We start from the raw sequence: 12,841 nt of genomic DNA, 5'->3' as shown, positions 1-12,841 counted from the left end.
ATGTAATTAATTAAATAAAAATTAATAAAAATTAAAGTTTTGCTGGATTTAATCGGAGAAAGCCTACATCCCTCTTACGCAGTCAATGATCAGGCTTCCACTCTAAAACAACTGTTTACCATCTAATGCATTGTGTAAACCCCGCCTTTAAATTCGTATCTATATCCTTTGGAAGTTGTTGAGTGAAGATTTCTTATTTTAAAAACTTTGTTAAAACAAGTCAATTTCTTTCTCAAGAATGTAGACCTACCCGTGTCCCGACGGAGCGATGAAATACAGGCAGCACTGCACTCTGCTGTCCGGCATCTGACGTCTGTTGACCCGGGACTCTGCGTTGAGATAATCCTCAAACTTACTGTCAATATAGTCGATGACCGGCTGCCAGCTGAGGACCACAAATTATTCGTATCAGTGTATTATGGTAACTCAAATGTTAGGCAATGACAGACAACTGAGCTCACCAGTTACTGTTGTCCACTGCATCACCAAAGCCGGGAGTGTCGACGATTGTGAGAAGAAGGTGCACTCCTCCCTCCTTTACCAGAACCTTCGACTGCTCCACCTGCAATCAAGAAAAGGAGACTAATCAGTCAAGAAATGTGCAAATCACTACTATATTACTTTTAGTTTAGTGTTTATCCCAACTGCGAGCCTGATGGTCAATTCTAGTGAATTAATAGTGTCCTACCGATATGGGATTTTGAGCCTTACACCAAAAACTGATTTTAGAAGTTGATCAATACACCTCATCTCTGAAATTTACCCATCATCTATGAGTCACTTGTTAACAATACATAAATCTTTCACAAAGCAGTCAATTTCCTCAATCTGCTCAAAACTAATTTACCTCCACACTTGATTGCCTGGTCGAGTTAATGTGTGAGAGGATAAGCTTGTTTACAAAATCTCGTCTTGGTAAAACAAGTCTGTGTTTTAATCTGTACTTCAGGTTTAATTCTATTTGGAAGCCAAAGTTTGTCTGAGTGTAGAAATCTTTTTCAGAAAAACAGTGCTAAGTTTGAAATTCAAGCTATTTAAGACTCACATTCTGAAGGGGCTCAAGACACCAAACTGTAAGGACATAAAATATGAGGCACTGTTTCTAATGAAGCATAACCATTGACCTCAGCTGCCTTTTTCTTTACACATTCATACAAATACACAAACTACTGGCTGGAACTAAAACAGCCCTTTAGACAAATTAGCCACAGTGAGCAAAAAATATTTTGCAACCACCAAGCATGTAATCTAAGATCTGTGCAGAGCAGCAGAGATGAACAAAGCTGCTTCTGAACACATCAGGAAGGCCAGGAGCTAGCAGTTGCAAAACCTGCAGTAATGGCTGTGCAGGGCTCTAGGCTAACTTTTTTCCAAAAGAGTTCATGTGCTCCTAAATGAAAAGATTCGGGAGCACAGTGAAAAATGTTCAAGTAACAGAAAGTTTCTAAACAAACAATTTACTACATTTATAACGCACATGTGTCTGTGTGTGGTTATTGCAACAGAGCAGCAGAGATGAACAAAGCTGCTTCTGAACACATCAGGAAGGCCAGGAGGGCTTTGATCACTGTGAGGTCGAGGCTGAACTCGTGATCAGCAGATGAACTTTGATTTAATCAGCAGATCTGAACCAGACCACGTCTGCAAGTCTCATATCAGACTGAGGGAGTGAGGAGAAACACTCAAGCCAGAGCGGTTAGCAGACAAACACTATCATTATAACACTCCCTTGAATACATGTTCCATTGAACGTGACCTTTCTCTTTTCCCATCCTTTCTACACCTGGTTGTCTGCAGGTTTTCCATCCTTGAGCATTTGCTCTGACTCGTTCCGACCTTCACAATTCCTCACTCAGACTGTTGCATAACAAGATTCCCCTGCAAGCTTTTATAGACCACCCTTAACCCTGTGACCCCCACCCACCACTCACCGGCATCTGTGTATCTCAGTCTGGCTGTCTTTAAACTGACCTCTGACCTCAAGAGCTGCTACTGGGAGGCTTAGCTGACCAGACAGAGTCTAACAAACTGTCATACAGTGATTGCAAGTTCAACTGACAAATGTTGGATTTTATAGACAACCCAGAGTGGAAATGAAAGCTATTGAAAAGTTGCTAGATGGCACTGGGTACCTAATAAGAAAGAAGAAATTGTCAAAAGATCTGCAATATTTGAAAGATTAAATTCTGGTATATTAAAGCTGGGTCCTATTTTTTTTTTAAATCTTGGGGTTTAATTGAATACTAGGTACATAAAGTTTTGGAATTTCTCCAGTAGATTGCTTCAGCTAGCAGTTGCAAAACCTGCAGTAATGGCTGTGCAGGGCTCTAGGCTAACTTTTTTCCAAAAGAGTTCATGTGCTCCTAAATGAAAAGATTCGGGAGCACAGTGAAAAATGTTCAAGTAACAGAAAGTTTCTAAACAAACAATTTACTACATTTATAACGCACATGTGTCTGTGTGTGGTTATTGCAACAGTGAATTATTGCAATTGTGCTGCTTGTTTAACCTGCTCAGAAAAACAATAAGAAATGACAAAAAAAAGTATGTTCAAAGCAATTTGTGTAATAATGACATGTGCACGTGCACAGGTAAGCATACACAAGATAGCTTTACATACTTCAGGTTAAAGAAACACACAAAGAAGAACAAAAAAACACAATATCTTACAATTTAATCCTGTATTTTTTAAGAAAAATAAAGAGAGCCTTGCAGCATTCCCTCATTATCGTACCGATACTTTTTGCAGCGTTAACCTTTCTCTTACTTGACATGGCTGTGTCATCACAGAAAACTCCTCTCCTGTAATGGCGCATTGTGGCTTTTGGAATGTGGGACTTGTAGTTTTGAACGATTAACGATCTTTTACCACCTATGCTAAAATTATTTTTCCAGTTCACACACACCTGGTTTTAGGGGCATATGCGAGTCAAATACTTTATTAGAGCCCTGCTGTGACATAACCCTTGGAAACAAACGTGAGTCTGATCAAAGTGCGTCCACTAAAAGTTCTTGTTGTTTCTACTGACAGGCTCAGATTGTTATTCTCAGTGTCTGACAACATTACAGAAAGGATCCCTACAGAGATAGACCTTTTTGTTATAGAGGAAGATGATTTTTTAAAAACAAAAGCAGTGTTTCATCATCCCGTTCAAAGCAGCCAGACTTCATTGACAAAAAAAGTAATTTTACATTGCAGAAGCCGGGAGTTGCTCGTCTACCACTGCAGTGGTTGTTAGTTTGTCTTGTGTGCTACACAATAATGTCTTGGATCTGAAATAACCAATTTAAGCACCAAATTTACACAATACGACAAACAAACTAATCGATTGAGGCAGCAGCAGACCAGTAACTCCTGTGTTCTAAGACATAAAATTATTGTTTTTGTTAATGGAGTTTGGCAGCTTTGGAAAGACCAAAGTAATGGTGGTTACTTGTTTTAAACAAAGGGTCTTACCCTAACAAAAGATCCTTGTGTTTAGGAATAATTCTTTTAATATTGTAAGCCAAGGAATTATGTTGCAACCATTACAGTCTGTTTCAAGTTTGCTAGCTAAAGCAATCCACTGCAGATTTAGTCACCTGGACCCCAAAGTATGTAAAAATAGGGCCCAGGTTTAAAAATACCAGACATCACTAGAAGCATCTATGCAGATCTGGACAGGCTGGTGTAGACACAAACAAGCCAAACATGCATTACAACTGGGCGAATCACTAAGTCCAAAACGGTTAGAGACGCTGCCACACAACAGACTTTAAGTCAAAAGTGTAGGTTTGCTGAGTGGACAACACTGAAGAATCCTGCAGCGTCTCTTCTACTACAGCCTAACAGGATGAGTCAAGCCACAGACATGCCTATTAACCAGACAGGCAGCTCACAGACAGTGAGCTCATGGGAAAAGGCACAACACTACTCAGCTTTATCATGTCGCAACAGGACAGTCATGTACAATGTAAGGGTTTGATTGGATCAGTGGACTTCAAGCTCAATTACTGTAAGCGTATAGCAGCAAAACAAGCACACCATGAGGTCAGGGTGCACGTTTCCATTTCTGTTCTGTAGGTATTTGCTCAGATTGTCATTCAATTAAGTTGCAGACCAGATTCAGGAACATGTACCTTGTTTTGAGGCAATCTACAGTCAGAAGGTTGCCATATCCAACTAAACACCTAATGTCACCAGTTTAACAGCAGCTGACTTTTCTGTTTTTGCGGAAGAGGAAGATGCTTTTATTTAAACCAGAAACAGCCGTTACAGTGCCCCCTTAAAAGCAACCAGACTCCATTGACAAAAACGGTAATTTAACTTTGCAGAACACAGGAGTAGCTGGTCTACAGGCGCCTCAAGTGGTTAGCATGTTTGTGTTTTTATGTGACTTTGGTGCTTGAAATGGCAAGTTTGGATTCAACACAATATTTGTTTAACACAGAGAAGTCATATACCAAGGTTGCGGGAGACCATTAAGTCCTTTGTTCTGTGAGGTAAAATAACAATGACGTTTTTGTCAATGGACTCTGGTGGCTTTTAAGAGAGTGATGTAACAGCTGTTTCTGGTTTAAAAAAAAAAATCACCTTACTCTTAAACGAAAAGATCAATCTCTATGGGGATATTTTCTGTAATGTTGTCAGATTGTAGAAGTTCCACTGAAGCAGGAGCGTTTGACACATAAAGCGAGGCATGTCTGTGCATCGGCAGGACAAGACTGAGCTCAGTGCATACAGCAGTTTGCTGGCTAATCACCAAGTCCCTGTCCCCGTGTGCTCTCAGGCATCACAGAGCCGTATTAACTAGGAACAGGGACATCTGCCCAGCCTATCAGCCCTATAACAGCTAACACCCTCTCAATCCTCCCTTCTTGGTCATCTTCCGCTTTTTTTCCCCTCAAATGATGAATTGATTTTTATGACACACAACAGTCATCTGGATTTCATCACATTCCTCGGTATGGCTTGGGAAAAAAGTGGCCACAATTATTTGAAATGTAATTAGTTTGTGGTTCGTGGAGAGAGAAATAAGAGCTCTGTTTTCCATATTTAATGTCTTGAAAGGATAAACAGCAAGTAATACACACACACCCACACACCCACACACGTATAGTACATTTCATTTTAAGCAAAGGCACTCACTCAGGGATTAGAAAACTTAAGAAAGCCAACAGAAGCTAACACACAGAGTCTAAATCTTATTTAAACTCTTAATAAGAGCTGAGGAGGTGTAATAGGCAGGTAAGTAAATTGGAAGCAGCAGCGGGGAGATGGCAGACAGAGCCTCTCGGTGTGTTGCCAGGGATTAGAGGAGATTTAGAGCAAAGCAGAAGATCACAGGGAACAGGTGAAGGAGGATCCTCGCCATGCAGCTGACCTACTGTACACCAGCCAAACTTTTAATTCCCTACTACAGAGGGAGGAGGACAGCAGAGAGAAGCCTGCTGGAGCTCCTTAACACCAACAGTATCACCTTTCACTCTTCAAAAGGAAGCTCGAGTAAAACTATGCAGCTGCGCGCTCTATATGAGGAAACCGCCAAGCCCTGATCGTCTGCACCGTCACTGCAAAGGGAATCAAAGATGGAGGACAGAAACCACATGTCTCACACATTCAGAGTCTCTCCTGTAACTTCATTCCTGGCTCAGTTACATCTGCAGCTTTGATGTCTCATATTGCTTTATGTGACATGACAGTTATTCAGAGAGCTCATGAAAGCGTTAAAAGTTGATATTGTAAACAGATTGCTGTGAAGGAAAAAAACTGACTGGTTTGAAATCAGCAGAACTTTTGAAATCATTCAAGCCGATGACAATACTACAATACTGAAACAACACCTTTTTTTCCATTAAATGTCTGCAAAGAGAAACTTAACACAAGGCTGTGAGTTTGCTAATTATACATATAACCTTTGTATAATCCTATTTATACTGATGGCATTTTGGGGTTAATCACAGCCGAATATATACAGTATTTTATAGATGAATGGATGGATGGATAGATAGATGCTTTATTATTACACTGTCACATCAACTACGATCACAGCCAAGACACTACAGCTGTGTCCCATTTCGGATTCTGCATCCTTTGAGGCACAAAGCCTGATTGTGTCCCAACAGCCCAACATATTCCGAGATTTATTGCACGCCAATTCAAATGAGATGGCGGACTTGTGCGGCTGAGGAATACATTTTAAATGCAAAAGCTTTTGGTTTCAACTTAATGTTCAGACTCAAAACTCACGAATGCGAAAGATAATAAAAATGACCCAGTTTGCAAAAGTGGCTTGTAATGTCTAAAAATCTAAAAACCTAAATAAAAAAATATGTGCAGTGCATGAATATATATGGACAAATGCATGTATCATATAAGCATATGCAACTGTTTCCTGTACATGTAAGTAGAGTTGTGTAGAGTGTAAATTGTTGTTTTTTCTGCCCAGATTGTAGTTTGTTTTCCCTTTCCCTGCACTTTGAGCAGAGCATGTTCAATCACAAGCTGAATACAACAATCACCTCGAGGCGATAGTGTATATTTTTCCTTTTTTGTAAAATGTATCTTCAGCAACACTTTCCAGCCCTATTATTTCCAAACCAGCGATAGACTAGAGGAAATAACATTTACTGATGAATACACTTCAGACTCAATGTCAAATTCTGATAAAACATCTTCACTAAATTATTTCTGTAAGTTTCCATGTGCTCTGCCAGCATCAGTGCAATTAATTTGCTTATTTAAATCCGAACACAAAAGGAGGTTACCGTGTTAAATATAGACCTTCATGCCCTTGAACCAAATAGTGATCAGTCAGGAAAAAAACCTGTTCAATGGCTGTTCAATACCTGACATCTGACCTGGATTAACGTGCTGGGTGACTTCAAATTAGCGCTGTTAAAGCACATTGCCTATGATGCTAGGTGTGGTCAGACTCAAGTACAATGTTACTAACTATAAAGGGTCGGTCAAACTAAGATTATCAACTGAGAAATTGAAGGCAGTGTTTAGGTCCCACCTATAAGGAGTTGATATACGTGGTCTAAAATCTATTTTTAAAGACTACATCATGCTTTTAAGGGATTCTTAATCAGTGCATCACTCAGGGCTGACGAATCATTCAAAGGAGGTGTGTAATGTGCAAAGATCCGTCATCACAGTGGAAGCTCCTTGTGCTGGAATGGGGAGGGGCAGTGAACCGTACACTGGGACGCGTGCCTCAATTTATCTCTGCATCACGACAGGAAGTCGACTGTTTGTTTGGAGTTTTGTGCGGTACACACACTTTAATGATAATATGAGCTCTACCAACATAGAGAGACAGGAAATACAGCGCCAGTCAGCAAACTACCTCAATCTTATCTGAGGTGTCTGTAGCTCTGAGGCTAACCATGCACGTTTTAAAAAAGGAACAGTCACAGTAGAGTACAATATGTTTCAGAGATTTTTTAAACAGAAATAGCTGTTATAAAGCTCTCTTCAAAGCCACCAGACTAAACGGTGATATTCAATCGGTTAGTTTGTTTCTAATAACACAATCAAAGTACCTTTCTAATAACGCAATCATAGTTTCTTCAATGGAGTCTGGTAGCTTCTACAAGAGCAATGCACCTTTATGTGAAATATATTTGTAAAAAGCATCAGATCTGATTTCAAACCCAAATAAACGCACAGATGAAGTCATGTGAGAACTTTTTGGAAATAAAATGAAAGAAAACTTATTTCTTGGTTGTTTTTTCCTCTTATTTACAATCTTATATTACAGTCTCCTCTTGTTAGTTGGCGTGTTAGTGATCTACGCTCAAAAGCATTTTTGTAAAAAAATGTAATGTACAACAAATCCACAGTGAGCAGCAAATATCTGTATATTAACTAACAGAACTGAGTGTCGGTAAACCAAGGATATAAGTATCATCTTGATGACGTTATCTGATATGTTAATAATAAACACATGTTGAATGTTGCATGTTCTGCATTGCATCTGATGTTTCCACTTATCCTCTAGTATGTTCGTGCATATTTAGGCTGTAATGAAGATCTGTAGGATTATAAATTTACATGCACACATGTATAAACAACTGAGTGCTGCTGGCTCTCACACACAGACAGACACGGAGACAATGACACGCAGACAGACACAGACAGACAGTTTTTTTGTCAATACTTCCTCAGTATTTACTGAGCACGCAGAAGTAAATATGTTGTGTTTACAGAGATGTTCGTATCCAATCAGTCACAGCCACTGGCCATCTCGTCTAGACTAAACTACTGTCACAGCTGACACAGGCATGGCTTCCCACTAAACGATTTACTTTTGACACATGAACACCAGCTGTACATACTAATACCAGTTTTCCCCTTCAGCAGGACACTGTTTCAGATCAATCAAAGAGTTAACTGATCAAAGAAAATTGTTCGGGCTCGTTCACCTGCTGCTTCCAGCTTTTCTCAAACACTTGATGCAGACAGACTGGGGCACCACGCCATTCAAAAACACAGGAGAAGAGTTCATGTTCACTGTTTTTCTTGTTAATCATACAATCATACTACATGCTCTGCCCTGCAGGGGACATGATTTGACTAACCAACTGTCCTTGTAAACAATCTAAAACTAAAAGCCCCCTGCCCCTGCTTTGTCGGCCAATCAATAGCAGTAATTGCTATTTTTGAAAATAAAGTTAAAACAGCAACAAAGTGCATCGGGAAAGAAGGAAAATGTCCGGTATGCTACATTACCAATCCAACTCTGGTCTTGGCCCAGTATAAGCCAATCATTTTATTTAGGCTGGCTTTTATGCAGAGTTTCATAATTTTATATTTTTATGACTTGAACTCGTTAAATACTTTACTCTATTTTTTCAACTTCTTACTGTTCATACTATTACATTTATTTTGCATAGAATAAAATAACTATTTTGATTTTTACCTTGGGTGAGTGTTATTCTCTGTCTGTCAACAACTTGTAAACAACTTTGTAATTAGATAAATAAAAAGAGCAATGTGAGATGAGTGAGTTTTTGATTTTTTCACGATTTCACATTTAATTTAAGATTGTCTGTTATTTTCATAGGGGAAGAAGATTTATTTATGGGCTTTTTGTGTGAGTATTCATACCCAAATAATGCTGGGTTTAAATGGCGACTACGTTATGTGAATGTCTCTGCCACTGTCAAAGGATTAGCTCCAGGAATTCCATTTAGATGAAATCATCAGAAGTTTCAGGCCTTTACTGCTGAACATGATATCCTAAACAACATCATAGGAATGCCTTGGCCCTGTGTCTGGGTAGAAAGACTATAAGTACATAGTTATTTAAAATATATATATAAAAAGTTGTAATGTTGTAAATCTGAACATTTACATCAATGGATCAGACAACAATATTATAACACATCTCCTCCTTTGGCAAACAAGCTATCTCTCTGTGAAAGCCGATGAACCGGTTTCACTGTCTAACACAAACACAGCGAGGAGGAGCAGCCTCACAAAACAAGATCTCACACTGAAACTATTTAGTTGCCTGCTGCTTGGGTGAGAGACACTGGAAAACAAAAGGTAGGGGCACACCTGTGTTACAGCAGCCTCCGGCTCTGACACTTTGACTGGCCAGTGTCATCAGGGTGAAGGTAACCTATCATGTTTCAATTAACAGACAAACTACGGGCTTTCATGGCATTTCATGGGATTAGAATACAATTTGGGGCTGCAGATGGAAACGGTGAATCCAAATGAGAAGAAAAGTTCCTGTAGAGAAAAATCAAATTACCTGTACAGTTTTCTTTATTCTGTGTGAAGGCCCCGGGTATTCAGGAGAGTACAGGTCTGTCAGAAAGAGGGAGTTGATCAGCGTCGACTTCCCCAGCCCGGATTCCCCTGAAAGACAAAGACAGAGCCAGGGTGAGTGGGTGGGTGGGAGCGAACTCGAGAGATGCATTTCACGCTATACTTGTTTTCTAATCCTCTTTCATGCCAGACTGAACTGCAACATGACACAATCTCCAGATGTTGATCGACCCCGTTCCTAATGCAGTCTTTCACAGTTCGACATTCTTTAGATTCAAACCTTTTTTCAGGACAGGAAACAGCTCCTCTATAACCCTCTTTTTTAAACAGACAAGCATTAACACGAGACGAAGGAGGAGACAGACTGAGGGGAAGTTCTGTCCTCCCAGATTCTTTTCCTGTCTGCAATTCAGGAATCTAATCAGGGAATCATGGGAAGGGAGGAGAGGGAAAGGAAGATTTTCAACCACAATAGTCATCATGAATTTTCACATCAACAAAGGAATGAAAACAGAAACCTAAGCGCAGATTCCATTGCACTGGAAGCAATCTGGGGTATTGGGAGCAATCAGGCAACTGTCACTTCAATTCACCCTATTACTCCATATAAAGGAATTTATATACAGTGAATTAATGTACACATGCAGGTCCATTCTTTAATATAAAAGGCGAATTCTGTTATTTTAAAACCTTGGCCCTATTTTTTTTTATATATTTTACGTCTAAATGACTATGTTGTGCTAAAAGTTTTAGAACTGCTGAGATAGATTGCATCAGCCTGCAGCAACAAGAAGGGCTGTAATGGCAGCATGGTAATCCTTAGTTTCATAAGTACATCTTACTCTGTAAAACAAAGGGTCTTTCTCAAAGGGATCCTTTCTGTAATACTGTCAGACACTTAGAGAACAATCTGTGGTTAAAAAGGCAAAAATAACTGCTTTCAGTGGAGGTACTTTGGTGCTTAAAGTTGTAATCCCCAAGATCTCAGTTTTGTTCTCTTTGGCGAAACCTATGGCGATAAACGGTTATTGCGTAAGCACACTTCCCAGATCTACAGGCAGTGTCGCATGTGTGATGTCCACGGCTGGCTCCGGTTGTAACTCTTGATTTTCTGCACTGACAGTCGCTTTCCTTTTCAGACTGTTTGCTTCATCTGAGCGTCGAGTTTGTTTCTTTTTCTTTGGATTTTCACTTCTTGTTGAAGTTGTATCTGTAGTCATCCATCTTTTCTTTGTTTGTTCAGCCATAGTAGATTACTGTTTACTCGCAACACTTGCAGAGAGCGGAAAAGCAGCCGCTTAGCTCCGCCTTCCCTCTCTGTAATATTGTAAATGCAAAGGCTTTTATCAGTGGGCCATAGGCTCAATCACCATTGTGTTACATTATCTGGCATAGATAGTGACTTAACATTTATTTACATGAAAATCTTCAAGATTATTACTTTAAACGTAACCAAACTTTAACATTTCACAAAATAATTTCACTGGTTAATTTTAGAAAAAGATCTTCGTTTGATCAATGGAGCTACTGAATTGGTAGAATTTGGTTGAAGTTACAGTAAGGCATCAGGTCCTTAAAAACATACTTTTTTAGGTTCACACTTGCCAGCTTACCCAAAAAGTGACGAAACTATCCAAAGTGAGACAACAGGAACAGAAAGCAATCTCACAACACTGTGTGATGCAGGACATAAGGAACTACCTACAGGTGAAATACAGTGTATTTAGGTGGTCCCGATAAAACAAGCAAAATGAGACAAACCAAAAATAGGTGGAGAAGAAGAAGAAGGGGGGTTTCGTCAATCTGGTGACGAAGATTAAAGAGAGTTTAATAATTTTAAAAAAAGTTTAGCCTACTACTTTTTATAGAATTAGTCATAATTAGCTCTCACTGAATATTTAATACGCTCTAACTTTACAAAAGGACATGACATCACTGGGGAAGTGATTCCATGTCTGCCATGTGCCACGCCGCTTCAGCAGATGTCAAAAGGAGTAAATGGCGTCTCATCAGTAAGGTAGGGAGAGCTATGATTGCTTGTAGAAATAAATATACTGTATGGCAGTGTGGGGAGAGATATTCATATCTGTTCAAAGTACCATTTTTTAATTTTTCCAAGGCAAAACAATGATGGGATAAAACTATAACATACCAGAATGCTGTTTAGAGCAAACTGTGCTATTTTGCTTTCACATGTAATCCTACATTGTAAAAATAAAGTAGTAAACTAGTTTTAGATAGATATGATTCATAAGAAAGTTAGCCAGGCATGCTAACTTCAGAGCAGACAGTCTGTTCACACATTTACTCTTATGTTTTTAGTAAGGCTAAACTTTCACAATTAATCAACAAAAGATTATTAGGGACAAAGGCCACACCATATTAAAAAAAGCAAGCAGCATTGCAAGGTCTACAAAATACAGGAAATTTCAGCTTATAATTACAGTATATATATATATATATATATATATATATATTCACGTTTGTATAATTAACAGTATTAATTAAGAGTTTTTATCATTCGGGTACTCTGTGGTGTTTAGTTTTGTTTGTAGAATATACTTTCAAACTTTACATTCAGCTGGACTTTCACTGCTCGAACGGTCCGCATATCTAACCACACGTTAACCACCACGGTGCTGTAATAACGGTAATACAAGCCACCTCATGTAACTGAGCACCTGCCTTTAGCATCTATGGGACAGTTTCTGCGACATTAGCCACATGAATTTGTGCATGTTTACAGGCAGGTAAAACACACACTGCGTGCACAGCGGTCAGTTTGCTGTGTGCTCCGGTCAGGTGCAGGGCTACACTCGAGGTAGATTATTCTTGCAGCAGAAAAGTTGCAGCATAACATGTTTGAATTAATTTTTCTACTTTATATTGCACATACTAAAAAAGGGACTATTACACATGCACACTTAGCACTGTCAATGCCAAAAAATATATATAGTGCAGCCCGATTCAGGACCAATTGTGATAGATAACTAAGAAATCTATTAACTATCAAGCTACAACCCCAGTTCACCCCTGGTTCCAGCTTTTTTAATGCGCTTTTATCCAGCTTTTCTCCCC

The 12,841-nt window shown here is 39.2% G+C and overlaps 1 protein-coding gene across 2 annotated transcripts in view; it reads right to left on the bottom strand.

Moving 5' to 3' along the window:
- Nucleotides 1–12,841, bottom strand: part of LOC138608316 (septin-7) — a 33,447-nt gene that overhangs the window by 14,819 nt on the left and 5,787 nt on the right. For both annotated transcript variants that reach the window (XM_069680875.1, XM_069680876.1), the window contains exons 2-4: nt 9,747–9,853; nt 462–562; nt 251–385 (exon numbers count right to left, since the gene is read on the bottom strand). In XM_069680875.1, the coding sequence (XP_069536976.1) occupies nt 251–385; nt 462–562; nt 9,747–9,853 (343 nt within the window). The remainder of the gene's footprint in view (nt 1–250; nt 386–461; nt 563–9,746; nt 9,854–12,841) is intronic.

This window comes from Semicossyphus pulcher, unplaced genomic scaffold (genome assembly GCF_022749685.1).
Source record: "Semicossyphus pulcher isolate SPU_LCO1_2020_fin unplaced genomic scaffold, fSemPul1.0.p SCAF_5, whole genome shotgun sequence".
Taxonomy (NCBI): domain Eukaryota; kingdom Metazoa; phylum Chordata; class Actinopteri; order Labriformes; family Labridae; genus Semicossyphus; species Semicossyphus pulcher.
Note: the sequence above shows the minus strand (reverse complement) of the source record. Positions and strands in the feature narration are given on the sequence as shown.